At 43.6% G+C, this 24,571-nt stretch overlaps 1 protein-coding gene across 4 annotated transcripts in view; it reads left to right on the top strand.

Annotated features, from left to right (window-relative positions):
- Positions 1 to 7,238: 7,238 nt before the first annotated feature.
- The window catches only part of LOC132480133 (zinc finger protein 345-like), a 55,966-nt gene continuing 38,633 nt past the window's right edge, over positions 7,239 to 24,571 (top strand). The window contains exons 1-5 of one of the 4 annotated variants that reach the window (XR_009530602.1): positions 7,239 to 7,479; positions 8,751 to 8,880; positions 18,319 to 20,646; positions 21,653 to 21,736; positions 22,033 to 22,178. Coding sequence is in view for 3 of the 4 variants with exons in the window: in XM_060084041.1 (XP_059940024.1) it covers positions 7,447 to 7,479; positions 8,751 to 8,880; positions 18,319 to 20,642 (2,487 nt within the window). In the remaining variant the exon portion in view is untranslated. Of the gene's footprint in view, positions 7,480 to 8,750; positions 8,881 to 18,318; positions 20,647 to 21,652; positions 21,737 to 22,032; positions 22,179 to 24,571 lie in introns of those variants that run through there. The other 3 variants (XM_060084042.1, XM_060084041.1, XM_060084043.1) reach the window with 3 other exon arrangements.

The raw sequence follows: 24,571 nt of genomic DNA, 5'->3' as shown, positions 1-24,571 counted from the left end.
ATTCTTTCTTTTATCAAATGAAGTGTTTATTATTTCGAATGAGAGGTACCTTCTTTGCACTGATCCCAGTAATTTGCTGTAGACATAAAATTACTGATAAAGTGCATCCTGTTCCCCAGAACCAGTAAGAAAGAAGATGGAGGTGTTCAGTTCTATACTAATCACAGAAAGTTTACAGAGACTATTCAGAGTTCTCTGTAGTAACAGAACCGATATATAGACAGGGAGAGAGAGAGACTTAATTTATTATTTGTTTATCTGTTTATCTTTTCTCAGTGATAACAGTGGTAAGAGAGAGACATTTTAACGAACTGGCTCACAAAATTGTGGTGGATGGCAAGTCCAAAACCTGCAGGGAAGGCTGGCAGACTGGAGACCCCGGGAATAGCAGATGTTGCAGTCTGAAGACAGCTTATAGGCAGAGTTCCCTCTGTAAGTGTCTGTGTTCTAATCTCCTTCTATTATAGGGACACCAGTCATATTGGGTTAGGGCCCACCCTAATGAACTCACAGTAACTGAATTACCTCTTTAAAGACCCTGTCTCCAAATACAGGCTTATTCATAGGTCCTGGCGGTTAGGATTTAAACATATGAATTTGGTGGGGGGCATGGGAGGACACAACTCAGGCCATAATACTTCATACTGTGGCATCACTGAATTCATGTCCTTCTCACATAAAAAATACATTGACTCCAACCCACCTGCCCTCAAAGTCTTAACCCCTTGGATCATGCATCACATGCCCATCATATCTTCAACAAATAATCATCCAGCCACAGCCTTGATGTTCTCTCAGGAGCAGCCTTCCCCAGTTTTTAGAAGAGAGATAGGCTTAGAATTCCCCTAGTCTTCAAGTTCCTGTTCCTTTTTGCTTAACAATTCCTGCTTCAGTTTCTCTCTCTCTTCTTGCATGTACTGTGAACAGCAAGGAGAAACCAGGCCATGCCTTCAAGAGCTTGCTTAAAAATCTCATGTCAGTATCCAGGTTCATCACTAACCAGTTCTACTTTCCACAAAACATGAAAATGCAGTTTGGCCAAGTTCTTTGCCACTGTAACAATGATTGCCTTTCTTCCTGTTTCAAATAACATGTTCCCACATTTCTGTTTCAGGCCTCATCAAAAGCAGCTTTAATATTTACATTTCTACCACTCTTCTGTTTACGATGATGCATGTATATCTGTAAGATGATAGGAGCTTTTTCTACAGCTCTTCTTTTTTTCTCTCTGAGCCCTCTTCAGAATCACCTTTAACTTTCATGTTTCAATCAGCAGTCTCTTCAGGGCAGTCTAGGCCTTTTCTAACTTGTTCTTCAAAACTCCTTCAGCTCTGCTCATTACCCAGTCCTAAAGCCACTTGAATATGTGTAGGTATTTGTCATAGTAGCACCACTCTTCCTGGTGCCGAAGTCTGTGCTAGTCGGTGTTCTTCAGAGAAACAGAATCAGTGGTTGTGTGTGTGTGTGTGTGTGTGTGTGTGTGTGTACACAACGTGGAGGCACAATTCCTTCTATCCTTGTGTGTACCCTTATCATCTTACAATATATTGCATATTTTATTTATTATTTGTTTTGTCTGATGTATATCTTTTTTGTTGCTAGTATTGGCTTAATAGAGGCAGGTCCTTTACCAGATATTTTTCTTTCTGATACCTCTTACAGACAGGAATAATGTTTGACACACATCAGATGGTTAACACATGCCTATTGAATCAGTGAATAAAAGTATACCCATTTTGTTCATGTTCCTTTTTAAGATTCTGTAAGTTCTTCCTACTTCTCTCTTTTCTTCTTCTTCCAGGCTGCAATAGTTCTCAGAAATCAGAAATGAAAAATAATAATATTTTCTAGGTAAAACACTTGGGTTGGCGAGAAACACAGCCCATGAAGCCCATCCTTTGTCTTAGCTGTTTTCTGTCACTTTTTAGACTGTGTCTTGCCTATCAGTTTTACCTGATCTTTTCCAGCCGTTTCAGATATGTTATGGCCTGGGTTCCTGGCTTCTCCCCCTCCTCAATAAATTACTTAATCACTACTAATAGTTCTCAATAATTTGATCATTTTAAAATGTTTCTCTAAGATCACCTCAAGTCCCCATGCTCACACTACCACTGCATTTGTGTGTGGAATAAAAATTCCTTCCCAGCAAGTACATGACCTGATGTTGTCCCAGACCTTTATCTACCGGGTAAAACGACCCCTGTGTACATGTGCAAAGATAGGAATTTGGAAAATTTTGGCTTACAGTGGTATTCATGCCATGACATTGAATGAGATCACTAATGTGTGCAGATTGTGAGGAGAGATGACTATTGATTAAACTCTCAGGAATTCCATTACTAAGTGGATGAGAGAAAATGAAGAATCAGCAAATTTAAGTTAAAAATACAAAAATTATCAATGGTGTCTAAAGCTACTGAGAGGAAGTTTAACCAAAATCTTACCTATCACTGTTATGTTTAGGAGTTTGCTCATGACATTGGTTTTGTGAGGATAAAACCACATGTAGAATGAGTGAAGAATTACCTGAGAGTTGAAATAATAGAATAAGAGAGGGAAAACGCTCTAAAAAAGTGGAGTTGTAGGGACTTCCCCAGTGGTGCAGTGGTTTAGAATCCGCCTGCCAATGCAGGGGACACGGGTTCAATCCCTGGTCCGGGAAGATCCCAGGTGCTGTAGAGTAAGTAAGCCCATGCGCCACAACTACTGAGCCTGTGCTCTAGACCCTGCGAGCCACAACTACCGAGCTCACACGCTGCAACTACTGAAGTCCGCACGCTCTAGGGCCCGCGTGCCGAAACTACTGAGCCTGCCTGCCTAGAGCCCATGCTCCAAAACAAGAGAAACCACAGCAATGAGAAGCCGGTGCACCGCAATGAAGAGCAGACCCCACTCACCACAAGTAGAGAGGAAGCCTGTGCGCAGCAACGAAGACCTAATGCAGCCAAAAAATAAATTAAAAAAAAACAGTGGAGTTGCAAAGGGTGTGAGAAATGGTAGAATCAGAAAATGTACTGGATGAAAGAGTGTTGCATAATTGTTTCAAGGTGTCCAATATTTATCAAGTTATTTTTAAGTGATTCAAAGAGACTGAAGTGCATTGATGGGATTATCTTACAAGAGATTTGATAAAACAGCTTGTCTTGGCCAAGAGCTTCTCCTTAGGGTGTCTCCGTAAAGGGTCTTTGAAAACAGTGGCACTTTTGGAAGGAAATATTTTCTAGATGATATTGGATATAAACTTGTCCTTTGTCTTCACAGAGTGGGCAGGAGGAGTTATCTTAGCCATTAAGCTTTGCCCCAGTATTTCAAGGTGGGTGGAATTCAGAGTGACATCCCCCAAGTGCATTGGATTCTGCTCTTTCCTCTGCTGGATACTGTAGCACCTGATAAATACCTTTAGTTGCTGTGAGTAAACTGGACCAAGAAAGAGGAAAAACAACTACAGAAAAAATTCATAGGTACTGTTTTTCAGTCATTTCAGAAAGGTGTATTGCCTCACTACATGCATTCATGTTGTTCTTCATTGACCTGATATGTTACGGGCTCATGGTCTACCAGCGGCTCCATGGGTTTTCTCCCGCACAGACACAAGCAGAGAATCCAATGCGTTCACAGCAGCAGCCTCTCCCCTAGACTTTCCCATGAGACCAAAGCACCATTCTTATCGTGCTGAGGAAAAAAGCCGTGTTCACCATTCTCATTCTGGTGAATATGTTGTCTGCTTTTACCCTCTCTTTTTATTTTATCTTTTTGGATAACCCTGATCATGAACCCACACCATTTTCAGGTTTCCCGACATTCATCCCTTAGTGCTCTTTGGCAGTGACACTCAGCTCTCTCCGTTTAGCTTTCCTGTTGGGTAAGGAAAACAAATATTCTGAGTGTAGTTCCTGGGCTATAAGTTCTCTCTAGAACACCCCACCATTTATTTAATCAACTTTATATGTTTGTAGGCTCATGTTTTATGTCATTTCATCTTCCAGAATATTTCATCTTCCAGACGCAAAAGTGATAACAGTGATAATAGCTCTGCTTCGTATTACATGTAGAGTGTAAAAACACGAAAGCTACTCATAATTATTCAAAAATAATTTTCTAAAATGATATACTGTTATTCACTACAGGTTCAGGGAATTTTACGATAATATAGAGAATGTTCAAGATTTAGGAGTATAGGTTATAACAGCACTTTAATTTAAACGTTAAACTTTATGTTGACACTTAAAAGATTTATTTGAATTTACAAAGCATAGTGGGGAAAATAGATGTTTCATTTGGAGAGCAAAAGACCTGGGACTACTCTTGAGCTGTAAAGTCACATATGGAATTCAAAGACTGAAGGAAGATCAATGTGTTTGTGGTATAGTGTGCGATGGGAAGAGTGATGAGGAAAGAAGCAGGGGAAGCAGGTGAAGGCTTCTTTTGCCAGGTATCAGAGGATACCTCAGTGATGAGAATGATCCGAACTTTTTGTAGGGAAGATGATGAGTTTGTGAGGGATTAGTCAGGTGGGATAATAATCAGTGTTGTAGATGATAACAAGTGTAAGTATTCGATTCAAATAAATTTACTTTATTAAACTCTACATTTTAGCCTCATTTAATATTTGTTTTAATTGAAAACTTTGTGTTTGTTTGAAGTAGTTCTTAGAAGTGATGCATTTATAGTATTTAATAGGCATATTTTGGAAATTAATACTTTTATGAAAGTGAATTTTAGAAATTGTGATCTATTGGAAATTGGAGGATACTTTTAAAAGTTGAATGCTCTTTTCCTCTTTATTACCCAACTGTAGTAAGTTATTTGCCTTTTATTACCACTAACATTTATTAACATAATACCTGTCAAATGTTGAAGCACTAACTCACAAAGGGACTATATTTGGACACAGGGCATTTATAGAGGTAAATAAGGATAAGTGAGGTTATAAGCGTGTGGCTGTATTCCATTAACACTGGTTTCCTTCTGTTGACAAAAACTCAGTTAACAATCAAGAAGAAAAAAGTGAACTTTATTCAATTAAACAGGTTTATAACCCGGGAGACAGAGTCTCAGAATGTCTGAGATCTGTTCTGCCTGTTAGAAGTTGAAGGCACAACGCTATACATGTATGAGACAAAGGATCATACAACAAAATGACATGCTGGCATTTTACACAAAGTTCATAGGCCAAGTAAGCATGTACAAAGCAGTCAGTGAGTCACCGTAACTCCCAATAGAGTTGGGAAACAATGCTAATCTTTTAAGAAGTTCCATTGCTAGCATCAGAAGAAAGGGAAAAAAAATTGATCTTTCCCGTCAAGAAAGCATTCCCATCTTTGAGGAAGACTAGTTAGTGTGTAATGCAGAGGCACACTGCACATTCAGGAGGTAGAGAGGCCAAAGCAGAAAATTTTATGTTCAAATTTTCTTGTCCTGCCTTGAAATATAAATTTCATTGCATGACTCATAAGATGAGGGATAGACACCAGGAGTATGCACACGGGGAGAAAAGGCCATGTGAGGACAGAGCAAGACGCTGGCTACCCCAAAGCCAAAACAGAGGCCTCCGGAAAAACTACACCTTTTGACAACTTCCTGTTAGACTCTCAGCATCCAGAACTGCAAGAAAATTAATTTCTGTTATTTAAGCCACCCAGTCTATACTCTGACTAAACCAGTTTCATTTGCCCGATGCACAGCAAGCCAAACGCTGAGACGCTGAGGTTTGCAGCAGAGAAACTGTTTATTCATAAGGCAGCCAGTCGAGCAGAAGCAAAGACAAATCTCAGATCCACCTCCCCAAAGGGGAGGGGCTAGGAATGTTTATGGGATAAAGCTGGGGGTGGGTGGGGGCGATGGGAAGTGAAGATAAGAAAAGGTGATTGTTGTCCTGCACAGGTAAAAGTAAGCTACAGACTTTTTCATGAGACACCTGTTCAGAAAATGGCAGCGTTAGCATGTTCTGAGGGTGGCCTGTTGGCCCTCTGACATCAAAAGGTCACTGAGCCGACATTTGCACGTGCCCAGATCGGGTCGGTGGGGTCGGCGGTCTTAACCAGTTTTAACCAGCTCGAGCGCAAACTGGACACAGCTGACTCCCAATTTCCTAAAACACAACTTGGGCGAAGATCTTATTGTTTAGGCTATTTGCCGCTTGGGGGTACCCGCAAGTTTTTGTAAAAGCAAAGTGAGCTTGATCAGTGAAGGCAGGTTACAGTTCATAACTTATGACTCCCCGAGGTTTCAATAGTATTCAAATGTTATGGCAGCCCTAGCAGACTAACGCAGTTCTCATTCAGTATTTTCTCATCACCAAGTAGATGAGCTCAACACCCAAGAAATATAGTTAGCCTACAGCACCACGTCTGCCGTCACAGTCAAGTCTGCCATCAGACAACTGAAGGAATCGAAGGACCATAGAAGCACCGCCATTCGAAACCTTGCTAGCCTTTAATAATATATATATATAGAGAGAGAGGGGACACAATTGTAACAATTCTAAAACAGCCACAAAATAAAAATTAGCTTTTATACAGTTTAGGGCGTTTAGTTCGGCAGCTCCTGTTTTTCTTCCGCTTCTGATGATCCTGTTCATTTTTGCTTCTACTCCTCGAAATGACTGATAACACAGGCAGGGGAACCGTTTTCTGTGGGAACCAGAGGCGGAGCTCCTGCTTGTCCCTCCGCTTCGGGGCAGCCTAACATCGCACTACTTGCTTTTCTGTCGTGGACCTGTCTGGAGTCTTTTCTCTTCTTCCTGACCAAACAAACGGAAACTTAAAAAACTGAATAACACTTCAGGCCACATGCATTTGAAGAGCAATGAACAATGTTGCTAGCGATGTGTGGACTCCTTTTATGTACGAATGACTGGAATGATACGGCCACTTAGATGAGTAGGTTTGAGAGCATCGCAAATAATAGTTTTATTCTCTGGGAGCTGCCTGGGCTTCCTGGAGTCTGAAGGTCTTCGCGGCCTTCAACAACGACCAAAGCCCCTCCCTCCTTTGAGGTAGGAACACCACCAGCAGCGTTCCTCAGGGGGCTGCAAATCCAATGCTCCGGTTGAACATCATGAACTAGCTCCGCCGCGGCCTCTGGAGCGCTGGGAACTACATTACCCTGAAGGCAAGGGCCGAGAGGCAGCCGTTACGAGGCAACGGCCAATCAGGGTGAGGGGTTCCCGCGCGTGCGCGTCTGGGCGGGACTTCCGGCGACCCCGTTGTGGCGGTCATTTTTGCTTCCCTACGGTTTGTTCGCGTTCCGGAGCGTCGCGTCAGGATCGAGGTGACTGGACCGAGAAGATCCGAGAGGAGCGCCTGTCCCCGCAACAGAGAGGCAGGTCTGAGGCTCGGCGACGCTGCCCGGGGTATCCTGCGCCAACCCCGGGAGAGTGACCGCCGTGCCCGCGTCTCGCCTCCTCTCCCGCAGCTCCCGGCCCCGCTCCGTCCACCGAGTCCGATGGCGGCGGCGGCCCTGAGGGACCCGCCTGAGGTAAACGTTCGTCCTCCGGCCCCTCACCGCCCTCACTGCACCAGACACTAAAGCACCGAGTGCAGGACGCCTGCTCACGTGCCCGCAGCCCAGGCCGCGGTGTCCAGGACGTGAGGCGGCCGTGGGTGGCGCGTGGTCGAGGGTGACAGGCGGAGGGACCGGCAGGTACAAAGGCTTGGAGGTCGGACTGAGCCGGGAGGATTCGGGAAACCTGGGGCGCATCTTACGACTGCAGTAAAGAGAGTGTGAGGGGGAATCACGCCTGGACCGGCAGAGAGAGAGGTTGCTCCTTTATTCTGAGGGACCTGGGGGTCACGGAGGGCTGTGAACGGACGAGGAGCGGTGTGTGTGCGGGCTTTAAAGGTTTTCAAAAAGCCGCTCAGAGAAGAGAACGAACGGCTTGGGTTGGAATGGGGGTGACAGAGAGGCACAGGGAGCTGAGTCCTCGTCCGAGGCCACAGGATCCGATGAGAGGCCGCCGAGGTTGGTCAGTCAGCCTGAGGCCGCTAGGTTCCAGGGCTGGGTGGGGGTGCGAGGGGGTCCTGCACACACGGCGCCCAGCCATGGTTGCCTGCCTTTTCGCCCAAGTTCTGAAGGGTGAAGAGGCACGTACGGAGCCTGTGTAAGGCAGGAGGGGGTGTCCCAGTCCCTCCCTGGTTCTGGGTGGCTAATACTGAAACAGGTCAGAAGCAAGGCAGGCAGGGCTTTCCCTGGCTCTGGGCTCCGTCGAGAACTGGGATCGTACCCGATCACGTTGGATTTTGTTCAGCGCTCTGTGGGTGCCATGTTCCAAGTCCCGGGGGGCGGGGTCCAGAGAGGTGCCTGTGACGTGGGGCGGGGGGGCGGTAGGGCCGTGGGAGGGCGGCTGTGAGGCCGGAAGCTGCGAGAGAGGTTTGGTCGACCGGACGCCGTGCACGTCAAGGGCGGGTGTGAGCTGAGGGCCCGCAGGCCCGGGTGTGGGGTTAAGGGTAAAGATGAGCCCATGTTTGGCCGTGTCTTGGAGGCACAGTGTGGGAGCCCTCAGGGGAGTTACTTGGGGGAGGGATGGGACCCTGCAGGCCAGGCCCCGAGTTCAGATGGCGTTTATCCCCCCGGCCACCGCCTTCTGTTGCTGACGGCTGAACGCAGGGAGGAGAGATCAGGCATCACGGGCACCAGGCCTGACGTGGGGAGCTCGGATGGAGGAGGACCGTGGAATACACGTGTGAGGAGATGCACTGTGGGTCCTCCGAGAGAGAATGTTGATGTTTCATCTCTCTCATTCATGACAGGGTGGTGTGACCTTTGAGGACATTGCCCTGTACTTCTCCTGGGAGGAATGGAGGCTCCTCGATGAGGCTCAGAGACGCCTGTACCGTGATGTGATGCTGGAGAACTTGGCGCTCATATCTTCACTGGGTGGTAAGAGCCTCACCCTCCCCAGTGACCTGGGCTGGGCTCTGTATCCTGCCTCACCCTCTTTTCTCCAAGGTGTGCTCCGTCCTTCTCACATCTGGACCTTGGGCACTGCCTGTTTCGCCAGCTTTCGGGGTCGTTGCTGTGATAGGTAGGGCTGGGTTGTTTGCACTGCCCCCTTCTCTCCCCATAGCCCCAGTACAGTCTGTACTCAACCCTCGTAGGGATGGATTTGAGGTCAGCAGTCTTGCAGTGAGGCTAATGGATTGCATCTTACTTGCCCTTTCCCTGGTCAGGTGGTGAATCCAGGTCCATGGCACTTCTGTGTCCCAGATTTTGTTCTTTCTTATTATCTGACATTTCCTTCTGCTTCCATATGCCAGGAATTGAAGGTATTGTCATGACCATTACTTACCTGGACCATGGGCTGTTTTCCAACGCTGTCCTTAATGGTTCTACTTGTGGTGTTTAGATCTCTTTTCTTGTTTCTTTTCTCCAGCTTATTGAGGTATAATTGACAAATAATACTGTATATATTTAAAGTGTACAGGGAGTTCCCTGGTGGTCTAGTGGTTAGGATTCAGCGCTTCCACTGCCGTGGCCCGGGTTCCATCTGTGGTCAGAGAACTGAGATCCCACAAGTCGCGCGGTGTGGCCAAAAAATGAAAAAAAATTAAAAAGTACAGGGAAGTGTACAATGTCATGATTTTATATATACACACATACAGTATGAAATGATTACTATAGTCAAGTTGATTAACACATCCATTACCTCACATAATTGTATTTACATTTTTCGTGTGTGTGAAAACACTTAAGATCTACTCTGTTAGCCCATTTGAAGTATACCATACAGCATTATTAAGTATAGGCTCCATACTGTATTAGTTCCTCAGAGCTTATTCATCTTCTAAAACTGACCAACATCTCCCCATTTCTCCTAGACCTGAGCACCTGGCATTCTACTCTTTTTTTTTTTTTTTTTTTTTTTTTTTTGCAGTACGCGGGCCTCTCACTGCTGTGGCCTCTCCCGTTGCGGAGCACAGGCTCCGGACGCGCAGGCTCAGCGGCCATGGCTCACGGGCCCAGCCGCTCCGCGGCATGTGGGATCTTCCCGGACCGGGGCACGAACCCGTGTCCCCTGCATCGGCAGGCGGACTCTCCACCACTGCGCCACCAGGGAAGCCCTCTACTCTTTGTTTCTATGGGTTCAACTGGTTTTTTTTCAAGATCCCATGTATAAGTGATAGCATACAGTATTTATCTTTCTCTGGCTTATTTCACTTTGCATTATGCCCTCCAGGTTCATCACTGTTGTCACAAATGCATGATTTCCTTTTTTAATGGCTGAATAATACTCCATTGCATGTAAATACCAGACTTTATTAATCCATTCATTCGTAGACAGATACAGGCATATTGCAGGTTAGGTTCCAGACCACCGCAATAAGGTGAGTAACACAATAAAGCAAGTCACAGAAAGTTTTGTTTTCCAGTGCCTATAAATTTTATGTTTACACTGTATAGTAGCCAGTAAGTGTGCAATAGCATTATGTCTTAAAAAACAGCATATATACCTTAGTTAAAAAATACTTTATTGCTAAAAAAATTTTAATCATCATCTGAGTTGTATCTTTTTGCTGCTGGAGCAATTTATTTAAAAAAATTTTTTTAATAAATAAATTTATTTACTTATGGCTGCGTCGGGTCTTCATTGCTGCGCACAGTTACAGCGAGTGTGGCTACTCTTCGTTGCGGTACAGGGGCTTCTCATTGCGGTGGCTCCTCTTGTGGAGCACAGGCTCTAGGTGCGTGGGCTTCAGTAATTGTGGCGCGCGAGGTCTAGAGTGCTGGCTCAGTAGTTGTGGCACACGGGCTTAGTTGCTCCACGGCACATGGGATCTTACCGGACCAGAGCCTGAACCCATGTCCCCTGCTTTCACAGGTGGATTCTTTTGTTTGTTTGTTTGTTAATTTTATTTATTTATTTTTGGCTGTGTTGAGTCTTCATTGCTGCACGTGGGCTTTCTCTTGTTGCGGCAAGTGGGGGCTACTCTTCGTTGCAGTGCGCAGGCTTCTGTTTGGGGTGGTTTCTCTTGTTGTGGAACCTGGGCCCTAGGCACACGGGCTTCAGTAGTTGTGACATGCGGGCTTAGTAGCTGTGGCTCGCTAGCTCTAGCGCTCAGGCTCAGTAGTTGTGGCGCACAGGCTTTGTTGCTCCGCGGCATATGGGATCTTCCCAGACCAGGGCTCGAACCGTGTCCCCTGCATTGGCAGGCAGAATCTTAACCACTGCGTCACCAGGGAAGCCTGGCAGGTGGATTCTTAACCACTGTGCCACCAGGGAAGTCCCTTGCCTTAATTTTGACTGATCAAGGTGCTGACTGATCAGGTTGCTGAAGGTTTTGGTGGCTTTGGCAATTTCTTCAAATAAGACAACAATGATGGTTGCCACATCAATGGACTCTTCCTTTCAGGAATGATTTCTCTGTAGCATGTGATGCTGTTTGATAGCATTTAACACACAGTAGAACTTCTTTCAAAATAGGAGTCAATCTTCTCAAACCCTACTGCTGCTTTATGAACTAAGTTTATGTAGTATTCTAAAGCCTTTGTCATCATTTCAACAATCTGCACAGCATCTTCACCAGGAGTGCATTCCATCTCAAGAAACCATTTTCTTTTCTCATCCGTAAGAAACAACTCCTCATCTGTTTTCTCTTGAGATTGCAGCAATTCAGTCATCTTCCAGCTGTACTTCTAATTCTAGTTCTCTTGGTTTTTCCACTACATCTGCAGTTACTTCCTCCACTGAAATCCTGAACCCCTCAAAGTCATCCAGAGAGTTGGAATCAGCTTTTTCCCAACTGCTGTTAATGTTGATAGTTTTACCTCTTCCCATGATTCATAAATGTTCTTAATGGCGTCTAGAATGGTGAGTCCTTTCCAGAAGGTTTTCAATTTACTTTGCCCTTATCCATCAGAGGAATTGCTATCTATGGCAGCTATAGCCTTATGAAATGTATTTCTTAAGACTTGACAGTGTGAACTACTTGATCCATGGGCTACAGAATGGATGTTGTAGTAGTAGGCATGAAAACAACATTAATCTTGTACGTCTCCACCAGAGCTCTTGGCTGACCAGCTGCATTGTCAGTGAGCAGTAATATTTTGAGAACATTTTTCTTTTTTCAGAGCAGTGGGTCTCAACAGTAGTCTTAAAATATTCAGTAAACCATGTTATAAGGAGACGTGCTGTCATCCAGGCTTTGTTGTTCCATTTGTAGAATATATGCAGAGTAGATTTAGCATAATTATTAAGGGCCTAAGATTTTCAGAATGTTAAATGAGCATTGGCTTCAACTTTCAGTCACCAGCTGCATTACCCTTAACAAGAGAGTCAGCCTGTCCTTTGAAGCTTTGAAGCCAGGCGTTGACTTCTCCTGTCTAACTGTGAAAGTCCTAGATGCCATCTTCTTCCAGCATAAGACTGTTTCATCTACTTTAAAAATGTGTTGTTTAGTGTAGCCATGTCCATTAATTATCTTAGCTAGATCATCTGGATAACTTTGGTACAGCTTCTACATCAGCACTTGCTGCTTCACTGTGTACTTTTTTTTTCACCTTGTACTTTTATGTTATTGAGACAGCTTCTTTCCTTAAATCTCATGAACCAACCTTCATACTTTTTTTTTCCAGCTTCTCACCTCTCTCAGCTGTCACAGAATTGGAGAGAGTTGGGGCCTGACTCTGGATTAGGCTTTGGTTTAAGGTAATGTTGTGGCTGGCTTGATCTTGGATACAGATCATTAAAATTTTCTCCATATCAGCAATAAGACTATTTTGCTTTCTTATTATTTGTGTGCTCACTAGAGTAGCACTTTTAATTTACTTGAAGAACTTTTCCTTTGCATTTATTGATACAACTTGGTTAATACTGTTTGGTCCAAGGGCCTGGCTTTCAGCCTGTCTTGGCTTTTAACTCGCCTTCCTTACTACGCTTAATCATTTCTGGCTTTTGATTTAAAGTGAAAGACATGTGATCCTTCCTTTTCCTTGAGCTCTTAGAGGCCATTGTAGGGTTATTAATTCGCCTAATTTCAGTATTGTTGCATCTCAAGAAATACGGAGGCATGAGGAGAGGGAGAGAGACGGATTGGCCAGTTGGTAGAGCAGGCAGAACACATACAGTGTTTATCGATTAAGTTTGCTGTCTTATGGGTCCAGTTCGTGGCACCCCAAAACAAAGATCACTGATCACAGATCACCATAACAAGTATAACAATAATGAGAAAGTTTGAAATAGCGCAAAAATTACCAAAACGTGACGCACAGACACAAAGTGAGCAAATGCTGTTAGAAAAATGGCGCCAGTAGACTTGCTTGACACAGGGTTACTGCATACCTTCAATTTGTAAAAAAATGAGTTATCTGTGAAGCACAATAAAAGAAGGTATGCCTGTACTTAGGTTGTTTTTATACCTGGGCTATTGTGGATCATGCTGCGGTGAATATGGGGGTGCAAACACCTGTTTGAGATACAGATTTTGTTTCCTCTGGAAATAGACACAGAATTGGGATTATTGGACCATGCAGAGTTCTATTTTTAATTTTTAGGAAATTCCATACAGTTTTCCCTAATGGCTGTACCGATTTACATTGCTACCAACAATGTAGAAGGGTTTCCTTTTCTTCACATCCTCAAGAACATGTATCTCTTGTCTTTTTGATAGTAGTGTTCCACACAGGTGTGAGGTGATATCTCATTGTGGTTTGGATTTGCATTTCCCCGATGTTCGTGATGTTGAGCACCTTTTCATGTACCTGATGACCATTTGTATGTCTTTGGATAAATATCTGTTCAGGTCCTGTTGCCCATTTTTAATTGGATTCTTTCATTTTTTATTGTTGAATTGTATGAGTTCTGATATTTTCTGGATATTAACCCCTTATCAGATAAACCCTTTGCAGGTATTTTCTCCTTTTCCTTAGGCTGTGTTTTCATTTTGTTTCCCTTGCTGTGCAGAAGCCTTTCCATTTGATAGACTCCCACTTGGTTGTCTTTGCTTTCATTGCTTGTGCTATTGGTGTCGTCTAAAAAAAATCATTGCCAACACCAATGTCAAGGAGCTTTTTCTCTGTATTTTCTTCTAAAAGTTTTACAATTTCAGGGTTTATGTTTAAAATTTTTAATCCAATTCAAGTTAATTTTTGTGAGTGGTGTGAGATAAGGCTCTAGTTTCATTGTTTTTTCATGTGGATAACCAGTGTTTCCATCACCATTTTTGGGAGAAGCTGCCCTTTCTCCATTGTGTGTTCTTGTTGTGCCTATCAAAGATGAGTTGACCATATATGCGTGAGTTTATTTCTGGGCTCTGTATTCTGTTCAGTTGGTCTATGTGTCTGTTTTTATGCCAGTACCATAGCATTGTAATATTTTGAAATCAGGAAGTGTGATGCCTCTAGCTTTGTCCTTTTTCAAGATGGTTTTGGCTATTTGGGATTTTTCATGGTTCCATACAAATTTTAGGATTGTTTATTCTATTTCTGTGGAAAATGTCATTGGAATTTTGATATGGATTGTTTTCAATCTGTAAATTGCTCTTGGTAAAATTAACAATATTAATTTTTCCAATCCAAGAATGCTGTATATCTTTCCATTTATTTGTGTCTTCTTCAGTTTCTTTCATCGTTGTCTTATGATTTTCAGAATGTAAATCTTTCATCCCCTAGGTTAAATTTGTTCCTAGTATCTTATTCTTTTGATGCTATTTAAAATAAGACTGTTTTCTTAATTTTCTATTCAGACAGTTTTTTATTAGTGTATATAAATGCAACTGAAATTTGTATATTGGTTCTTTTTATCCTGCAATTTTACTGAATTCATTTGTTAGGGTGGAATTTTGGGATTTTCTACAGATAAGAGTGCGTTACCTGCAAACAAACACTTTTCCTTCTTCCAGTCCAATTTGAATGCCTTTTCTTTCTTTTTTCTTCTCTTCTTACTCTCGGTGGGGCTTCCTGTACTATGTTCAATAAAAATGGATAGGGTAGGCATCCTTGTCTTGTTCCTGATGTTAGAGGAAAACCTTTTAGCTTTTGAATATTCAATATGATGTTAGGTATGGGCTTGTCAGACATGTTGAAGTACATTCCTTCTATACCTAGCTTTTTTTTTTAATAATTAATTAATTAATTCGGCTGTGTCTGGTCTTACTTGTAGTGTGCAGGATCTTTTACTTGTGGTGCACAGGCTTCTCTCTAGTTGTGGTGTGCGGGCTCAGTAGCTGTGACCTGCAGGCCCTCTAGTTAGAGCGCATGGGCTCACTAGTTGCAGCACAAGGCTCTCTAGTTATGGCGTGCGGGCTCCAGGGCACGTGGGCTCAGGAGTTGCAGTTAATGGGCTCTCTAGTTGTGGCGGGCGGGCTACAGAGCGTGTGGGCTCAGTAGTTGCAGTGCGTGGGCTGAGTAGTTGCAGTGCATGAGCTGAGTAGTTGCCGTGCGTGGGCTGAGTAGTTGCAGTGTGTGGGCTTAGTTCCCCAACCCAGGACCGAACTCGTGTCTCCTGCATTGGAAGGTGGATTCTTAGCCACTGGACTACCAGGGAAGTCCCCCTTCTATACCTAACTTGTTGAGAGTTTTTATCATGAATGGATATTGAATTTTAAAATGGTTTTTCAGCATCTATTCATATGATTATGATTTTTATCCTTCGTTCTGGTAATGTGGTGTATCACATTTATTGATTTGCACATGATGTTGAACCATCTTTGCATCCCAGGGATAAATTCTACTTGACTGTGATGTATGATCCTGTAAATGTGCTGTTGGATTTGGTTTGCAAGTATTTGGTTGGGGATTTTTGCATCTATATTCATCGGGGATTTTTTTTTTCATTTACTTATTTTATTTATTTATTTTTGGCTTTGTTGGATCTTCATTGCTGTGCGTGGGCGTTCTCTAGTTGCGGCAAACAGGGGTTCCTCTTTGTTGTGGTGGACATGCTTCTCATTGTGGTGGCTTCCCTTGTTGCAGAGCACGGGCTCTAGGCACGCAAGCCTCAGTAGTTACAGCACGCGGGCTCAGTAGTTGTGGCTCGCAGGCTCTAGAGCACATGGGCTTAGTTGCTCTGCGGCATGTAGGATCTACCTGGACCAGGGCTCAAACCTGTGTCCTGTGCATTGGCAGGCGGATTCTTAATCACTGTGCCACCAGGGACATCCTCATCAGGAATATTGACCTGTAATTTTCTTCTGTTTTATTCTTCTTAAATGGCTTTGATATCAGAGTAATGCTGGTCTCATAAAATGAGCTTGGAACTGTTCCTACTCCAATTTTTTGGAAGACTTTGAGAAGGATTGATATTAATGTTTTAAAAATTTAGTAGAGGGCTTCCCTGGTGGCGCAGTGGTTGAGAGCCCGCCTGCCGATGCAGGGGACGCGGGTTCGTGCCCCGGTCCGGGAGGATCCCACATGCGCGGGGTGGCTGGGCCCGTGAGCCATGGCCACTGAGCCTGCGCGTCTGGAGCCTGTGCTCCGCAACGGGAGAGGCCACAACAGTAAGAGGCTAAATAAATAAATAAATAAATAAATATTTAGTAGAATTCCCAGTGATTTTGTCTAGTCCTGGGCTTTTCTTTGTTGGGAGATGTTTTTATTAGTGATTCAATCTGCTTACCAGTTATAGGTTAATTCAGATTTCCTATTTCTTCACGATTTTATTTTGGTAGGTTTTATGTTTATAGGAGTTTTATTCATTTCTTCTGAGTTATCCAATTTGTTGGCAAATAATGGTTCATTCTAGTTTCTTCTGATTGATTGTATTCCTGCAGTATCAGTTGTTATGTCTCCTCTTTCATTTCTGATTTTGAGTCATGTCTCTTTTTTTCATAATCTAGCTAAAGGCTTGTCAATTTAGCTTGTCAAAAAAACCAACTGTTGGGCTTCCCTGGTGGCGCAGTGGTTAAGAGTCCGCCTGCCGATGCAGGGGACGTGGGTTCATGCCCTGGTCTGGGAAGATCCCACATGCCGCGGAGCGGCTGGGCCCGTGAGCCATGGCTGCTGAGCCTGCGTGTCCGGAGCCTGTGCTCTGCCAACGGGAGAGGCCACAACAGTGAGAGGCCCGCATACCACACACACACACACAAAAACCCAACTGTTGGGCTTCCCTGGTGGCGCAGTGGTTGAGAGTTCGCCTGCCGATGCAGGGGACACGGGTTCGTGCCCCCGTCTGGGAAGATCCCACATGCCTCGGAGCGGCTAGGCCCGTGAGCCATGGCTGCTGGGCCTGCATGTCCAGAGCCTGTGCTCCGCAACGGGAGAGGCCACAGCAGTGAGAAGCCCACATAATGCAAAAAAATAAAATAAAATAATAAAAAAAAAAACCCAACTGTTGAGACTTCCCTGTGATCAGTGGTTAGGACTCTGCGCTTCCACTGCAGGGGGTCCAGGTTCGATGCCTGGTCAGGGAACTAAGATCCCAGAAGCCATGCAGAGTGGCCAAAAAACAAAGTAAAAAGTTAAAAAAAAAAAAGCCTCTTAGTTTTATTGGTGTTTTCTGTCATTTTTCTAGTCTCTATTTCATTGATTTCTGCTCTGATCTTTATTATTTGTTTTATTTCTGCTAACTTTAACCTTAGTTTTTTCTTTTTCTCATACCTTGAGATATAGAGTTAGGTTGTTTATTAGAGATCATTATTTTTTCTTAATGTAGTCATTTATTGCTATAAACTATCCTCTTACAATTGCTTTTACTGCATCCCATAAGTTTTGGTGTGTTATGTTTCCATTTACATTTGTTTGAATATTTTTTTTTTAATTATTTATTTAACCCATAGGTCGTTCAGGAGTGTGTCATTTCAATTCTACATATTCGTGAATTTCCCAGCTTTCCTCCTGTTAATGATTTCTAGTTCCGTACCATTGTGGTTGGAAAAGATATGTAATATGTTTTCCATCTTCTTAAATTTGTTAATACTTGTTTTGTGACCTAACATGTGATCTATCCTAGAGAGTGTTCTCTGTGTACTTGAGAAGAATGTGTTTTCTGCTATAGTTGGATGGCATCTTTTGTACATGTCTGTCAGGTCCATTTGGTCTTAGGTGCAGTTCAAGACCAACATTTTCTTATTCAGAGTGGAGCATTGAACCCCTAATATTACTGCACTGCTGTCTTTTTCTGCCTTCAGATTTGTTTGTATTTGCTTAATATATTCAGGTGTTCCAATATTGGGTGCAAATATACTTGTAATTGTTATATCCTCTTGATGAATTGACTGCTTTATCATTATATAATGACCTCCTTTGTCTATTTACTTGAAGTCTGTCTTTTCTGACATAGTATAATTACCCCTACTCTTTTTTTGTTTCATTTGCACGTTTGTGGTTGGGTTGCCCCTTCCAATAAAGTGAATGTGTACCTCATCGGTGTTTCTTTGCATTCAGGTTTCTGGAGTGGAGAAGAGAATGTTGAGGCATCCTTTGAACAGAGTGTTTCTGTGGTAATGTCACAGGTCAGGACTTCCAAGGAACCTTCATCTTGCCAGAAGACTCACCCCTGTGAGATGTGTGGTCCAGTCTTGAGAGACATTTTCCATTTGACTGAGCAGCAGGGAACACAACACAGCCAGAAACTATTCAAGTGTAGGGCATGTGCAAAAGGATTTTATTTCAGTGCAGACACTCAGCAGCACCAGGAGCAACACATGCAAGAAAAACCGTTCATAATCAGTGTGGACAGGGCCTCATTTGTGAAGAGCAGCAATTTCCATGTGTCAGGGGAGCCTTTTACCTGCAAGAAAGTTGCAGAGGACTTCCCAGCCACCTCAGGACATCTGAATCAACAGGCCATTCACACTGGGGAAAAGCCAAACACAGTCACCCACTGCATGGAAACTTTACAAAGCAGAAAAAGTCATTGCACCAGGGGAGAATGCAAGAAAGCCTTCAGCCCCAAACACACACTTGTTCAGGCCCAGAGTGTCTACACTGAAAGACAGTGTTTTATGTGCAGTGAATGTGGGAAATCATTCAAGTATAAATCCTCATTTGTTGTGCACCAGAGAATTCACACTGGTTACAGGCTTTATGACTGTGGCGAGTGTGGAAAATCTTTTAGGGGAAGCTCAGCCCTCATTCAACATCAAAGAATTCATACTGGGGCAAGGCAGTACAGGTGCAGCAAATGTGGGAAATCCTTTAGCCAAGAATTTGTCCTCATTTATCCTCAGAGGAGTCACACTGGAGAAAATTGCCACATTTGCCATCCGTGTGCACAGTCTTTTAGCCATAGCTCCATCTTTTTTCAACAACAGACAGTTCACACTGGAGAAATGAGTTATGAGTGCACTGAATGTAGGAAGTCCTTTAGACGAAAATCTGACCTCATTGAACACTGGAGGGTTCACACAGGAGAAAGGCCTTATGAGTGCAATGAATGTGGGAAATCCTTTACTTCTAGCTCTGCCCTCCGTTATCATCAGAGAGTTCACACTGGAGAAAAGCCTTATAAATGTGGGGAATGTGGGAAGTCTTTTACCTCTAGCTCTGGCCTACGTTATCATAAGAGAATTCACTCAGGAGAAAGGCCATATGAGTGTACTGATTGTGGAAAGTCTTTTACCCAAATAAATCACCTCATTATACACCGAAAAGTTCACACAGGAGAAAGGCCTTATGAGTGTAGTGAATGTGGGAAATCCTTTAGCTACAAATGTTACCTGTCTCAACACCAGAGAGTTCACACTGGAGAAAAGCCTTATGAATGTAGTGAATGTGGGAAATCTTTTACCTCTGGTTCCGCCCTCTGTTATCATCAGAGAGTTCACACAGGAGAAAAACCTTATGAGTGCAGTGAATGTGGGAAATCCTTTACCAGTGGACCGATACTCATTCGACACCGTAGAGTTCACACAGGAGAAAGGCCTTATGAGTGCAGTGAATGTGGGAAATCCTTTACCCAAAGAAATCATCTCAACATACACCAGAGAGTTCACACAGGAGAAAGACCTTATGAGTGCAGTGAATGTAGTAAATCTTTTACCACTGGTTCCGCCCTTCGTTATCATCAGAAAATTCACATGGGAGAAAGGCCTTATGAGTGCAGCGAATGTGAGAAATCTTTTTTCTCTAGCTCTGCCCTCCGTTGTCATCAGAGAGTTCACACAGGAGAAAGGCCTTTTGACTGCAGTAAATGTGGTAAATCTTTTAGGGGCAGTTCCCAATTGAATCAACACCAGAGAGTTCACACTGGAGAAAAGCCTTATGAATGTAGTGATTGTGGGAGATCCTTTAGCCAGAATTCATACCTCTCTAAACACCGGAGAGTTCACACTGGAGAAAGGCCTTATGAGTGCAGTGAGTGTGGGAAATCTTTTACTTCTGTCTCTGCCCTTGGTTATCATCACAGAGTTCACACTGGAGAAAGGCCTCATAAGTGCAGTGACTGTGGGAAGTCTTTTACCAATAGCTCAATACTGATTCGCCATCGGAGAGTTCACACAGGAGAAAGGCCTCATGCATGTAGTGACTGTGGGAAGTCCTTTACCCAAAGAATTCAGCTCATAATTCACCAGAGAGTTCACACAGGAGAAAGGCCTTATGAGTGCAGTGAATGTGGGAAATCGTTTACCTCTCGTTCCACCCTTCATTATCATCAGAAAGTTCACACAGGAGAAAAGCCTTATGACTGCAGCGAATGTGGGAAGTCTTTTAGCCGAAGATCTAACCTCTCTCAGCACCAGCGAGTTCACACTGGAGAAAGGCCTTAAATGTGTAAGAAATGTATCATTTCCTTGTTCAGTGTAATGACATTGGATGAAACTGTGAGGCACTAGGTGTCCCATGCATCCAAACATCAGGAGTAGAGAGATTCCTCATAATTTTCAGCTTTGTGGGAAGCATGTGTGACTGTGTTGCACTCTCTAACCTACCCAGGGCTCTTGATAGATTTATGTCACTGCCACTTTCTGTAGCCAGATCCATTTCGCCTTTATAACCTGGCATGTCCCCACAGTGCGCATCAGTCACTACTGCAGTGTGCTCAGGGAAGCCAACTCTTCTCTCATTTGTGGGAGGAAATTAGGAATAGCCTGAACCTTTAGGATGTCCTCATTCTCTTTCTGACCAGCTTGGGCATGGGCCTGACCTACTGTTAGCCCACAGAACATCATACGAGTTCATCTGGCAGTTTGCAGAGAAGGATTACCATTTTCAGGGACACGTTGCTCTCAAGATACTTGTGATGAATTTTTCTACCTTCTGAGTCACCAGCTAAAGAACTGACAGCCATTGCTGGCAGATCTGCCAGAATATTGCTTTGGTTTGAACAGTAACAAAGACCTTACTGTTTAAGTCCTCTTTAATCTTGGATAGTCTATTTACCAAATAGGGTAGGTTGTAAACAGATTTGGGCATGAAGGGGTGAGCAACTTTTATGGGGATATCAAACCTTCTAGGCCTCAGAGGAGACATTACAAAGGCAGAAATTAACTTACTAGTTTTTGCCAAATTTGCATTTCTGCCTGTGGCCTCCTAGGAAAGACTGCAGGACTTTCTTGTCCTCATTTGAGGCCTGGATGCTATGAGTTTTAGGAGACTCAGAGGGCACCCTGAGGAGGGGTCAAGTGTGAAACCATCATTGTAGTCATAGTAATGACTGTATCTGTTACTGTATATTTATCTCATGACCTTTTATAATCTCTCTCTCCTTGCCGCTCACACCCCTTCAAGTAAGCATTGATTTACTTTCCATTATAATATATAACTTTCCATTTTCTAGAATTCATGTGATGGGAATCAAAGTATTTACTCTTTCCTGCTTTTATTTATGTTGCATAAATACTTGGAGAGTCATCAATGATATGTAAGCAGCTCATACTTTTTTTTCTAAGAAACATTCTTATATTTGAATATACCACTATTTATCCATTCGTTTGCTTATGGACATTTGGGGTTTTTCTAATTTTTGACTATTGGGGGAAAAAAGCTGGTACAAACATTTGTTTATAAGTGTTTATGTGGATGTATGTTTATCTTCAGTAACTCAGAGTGCAAAGTTTGAGTCATAGGGTAGGTGAATGCTTAACTTAAACAAACTAGCAAATTGTGATCTGAACTAATTATACCTTTTTCTTTTCTTTTTTTGACCGCGCTGCACAGCTTGCAGGATCTTAGTTTCCCAACCAGGCCTCATCAGTGAAAGTGCAGAGTTCTAACCACTGGACTGCCAGGGAATTCCCATTTTTTTCATTCTTACCAGCAGTGTATGAGAGCATTTCTTCCACATCCTGGTGAATACTTCATTTGTTCAATCATTCTTTTTTTTTTTTAACAAAAGTTGTCACTTTATTATATTGTACATATGTGTCTTTCTACATAAATGGGATAAAAGATAACATTCCAGAATATTAGTGTTTTTATTGGGAATGTGTATTTCTTTTTTTTATTATTTGTATTTTTTTATAGTCGATCATTCTTAATTTTAACTCTTTTTGTAAGTTTGTCCAGCTATCTAACTGTTGTTTTATTTGCATTTCCCTAAAGATTCATGATGAGCATTTCTTCAGATGCATATTTGCTACCTCTATATCTTTAGTGAAATGTTCATATCTTCTGCCTATTCTATGAATTTTGGCTATTTTCTTCCTTTCACAAAAGAACAGTGAAACAGCCAAGCTGTATTGGAATTTCACTCATTTTGTGACTTTAATTTATGGAATAAATTTATGGAATAATTGTTTTTAATACTGGAATAATATGTTCTCATTTTTTCAATTTTTTATGCTATGTGCAATGTAATGGACACATATACCATATACTTTTAATTTTAATCTGTGTTATTAATGTACTCTCCATCACTTTCTAAAGTCCAGACATTTAATAATACCACAAACCCTTGCCTAGTAGTGTTCGCCCCTTTGCCTGGTCTATCATCATGGGGGTTGGTGGGTTGGAGCAGAACTCTTGGGGAGGGAGACGAGATGGCATCGGGATGAACAGGGTGTTTTTTGAGTCCCAAAGCCTAGCAGGACTGGAAATAGGGCAGTAATCAGACTCCCCAAGCCCTGGGTCAGGCAGCCTGGGTTTGAATCCTGATCCCAAAATATCATTGTGACTCACAGGCAAATGACCACCCACTCTGAGCCTCAGCTTCCCCCTTTGTAAAACAGGTATAAGGTGTGGCTCTCCCAGTGAGCTGTGAGAGGTGAAGAGCTGAAACGTCCATTTGCTGTGCCATGGCTATACCCGCAACCTCATTGAACCTCGGCAGCACTAGCCCTGCCTGCCGTGACATTCCCTGGCCAGGCACCCCTCATTTTCCCCAAAGTCCCCGGGTACATTTGGGAAAGAAGTGGGGCCTCTCAGAAGCCACTGACCCACCCACTCCGCCCACCCACAAGGAGGCAGAGGCTGCAGAGCACTGACCTGTCAGTGTGGGTTCCCCACCTGGGAATCTCGGGACGACTTGCTAGAGCTCCCTGAGCTTCCGTTCGCTGACTGACATGGAGGTGATGAGGCGCTTACCTTGGTCCCTGTGAGGATTAATAAAAGTAGCAAAACACTGAGTACCTAACGGTGCCAGGATTTCAGGGTTTGTTTTATGAACATATTCTCTTTAATTCTCACAACAAGCCAAGAAAGTGGGAACTATTATTGTACTGCCGGGGAAATCCAGGGTCAGAATGATGTTGTGGGTTCCCCAAGGTCACACAATGGACAAGTGTCTGATTCAAGATGCTGTATTCATACCCCTAAGTCTAGCTCCAGAGCTGGGGATGTTTAATCCCTTTACCTCAGCACGTGAAGCACTCATCCCTGGGCAGGCACGCACAGAGTTCAAGGAGTCTCAGCTGCTGTTACCTTTGTTGGAGTTACCAACATGACCATTTCCCCACTTACCACCTGCCCTCACAGTTCTCACAGGAATGCCCTTGTCTGTCATTACCAGTGGCTTCCCCCATGGGAGGTTTTTCTCTCAGCTGCAATTGCATTCTGTCCAAAGGCCGCACCTTCCTCCCCTTTGAGCACAGCACAGAGCTTAACCCTCGAGAATCAGTGATTCAGGGCTGGGTCTCTCCACCTTCATCAGAGACTGAGTGACAGCCTCTGATGCCATCTAACATCCCAATATGAGGTTTGACTTTTTCAGGTGTTTGTAACCTTCATCCTGGAGGAGTAGAGACAGCCCAGCCCAGAGGACCTGGTACCAGGAGGTGATAATGGAGACCTTTGGGCTCCTGGTCTCACTGGGTAACAGCTCACCTCTGCTCCATTCATGGACCTGCTGCCTATTTGGTTCTGTCCTCTCTGTCCAGGACTGGCTGGTTGAGAAGACCACTGGCACGCACCATCATTCTTCCCTGCACTCCTCACCATGTTCTGGACCGACATCCTCTATTCTAACCTTTCTGTCTGCACCCAGGGTCTTTTGGTAAAAAACACAAGTCCTCATCTGAGTGCCCATCACACTCTAACCATATCTGAGGTCCCCACTCCAGATTCCACAGAAGGAGAACTGACTAGCCTATCCTGGTTGGGTCATGTGTCCCCTGGGTCCAGTTAGCAGGGTCATGGGTGATAGGCTGCTTCAGAGAAGAGGGTGAGTCAGGCAGTACTTCTTTAGAACCATATAGCATCAGTTCATCCAGGGTATCTTCTTAAACCATACAATCCCAGTTAAAGCAGGCTCCTGGTGACT

Source organism: Mesoplodon densirostris, chromosome 19 (genome assembly GCF_025265405.1).
Source record: "Mesoplodon densirostris isolate mMesDen1 chromosome 19, mMesDen1 primary haplotype, whole genome shotgun sequence".
Lineage (NCBI taxonomy): Eukaryota > Metazoa > Chordata > Mammalia > Artiodactyla > Ziphiidae > Mesoplodon > Mesoplodon densirostris.
Note: the sequence above shows the minus strand (reverse complement) of the source record. Positions and strands in the feature narration are given on the sequence as shown.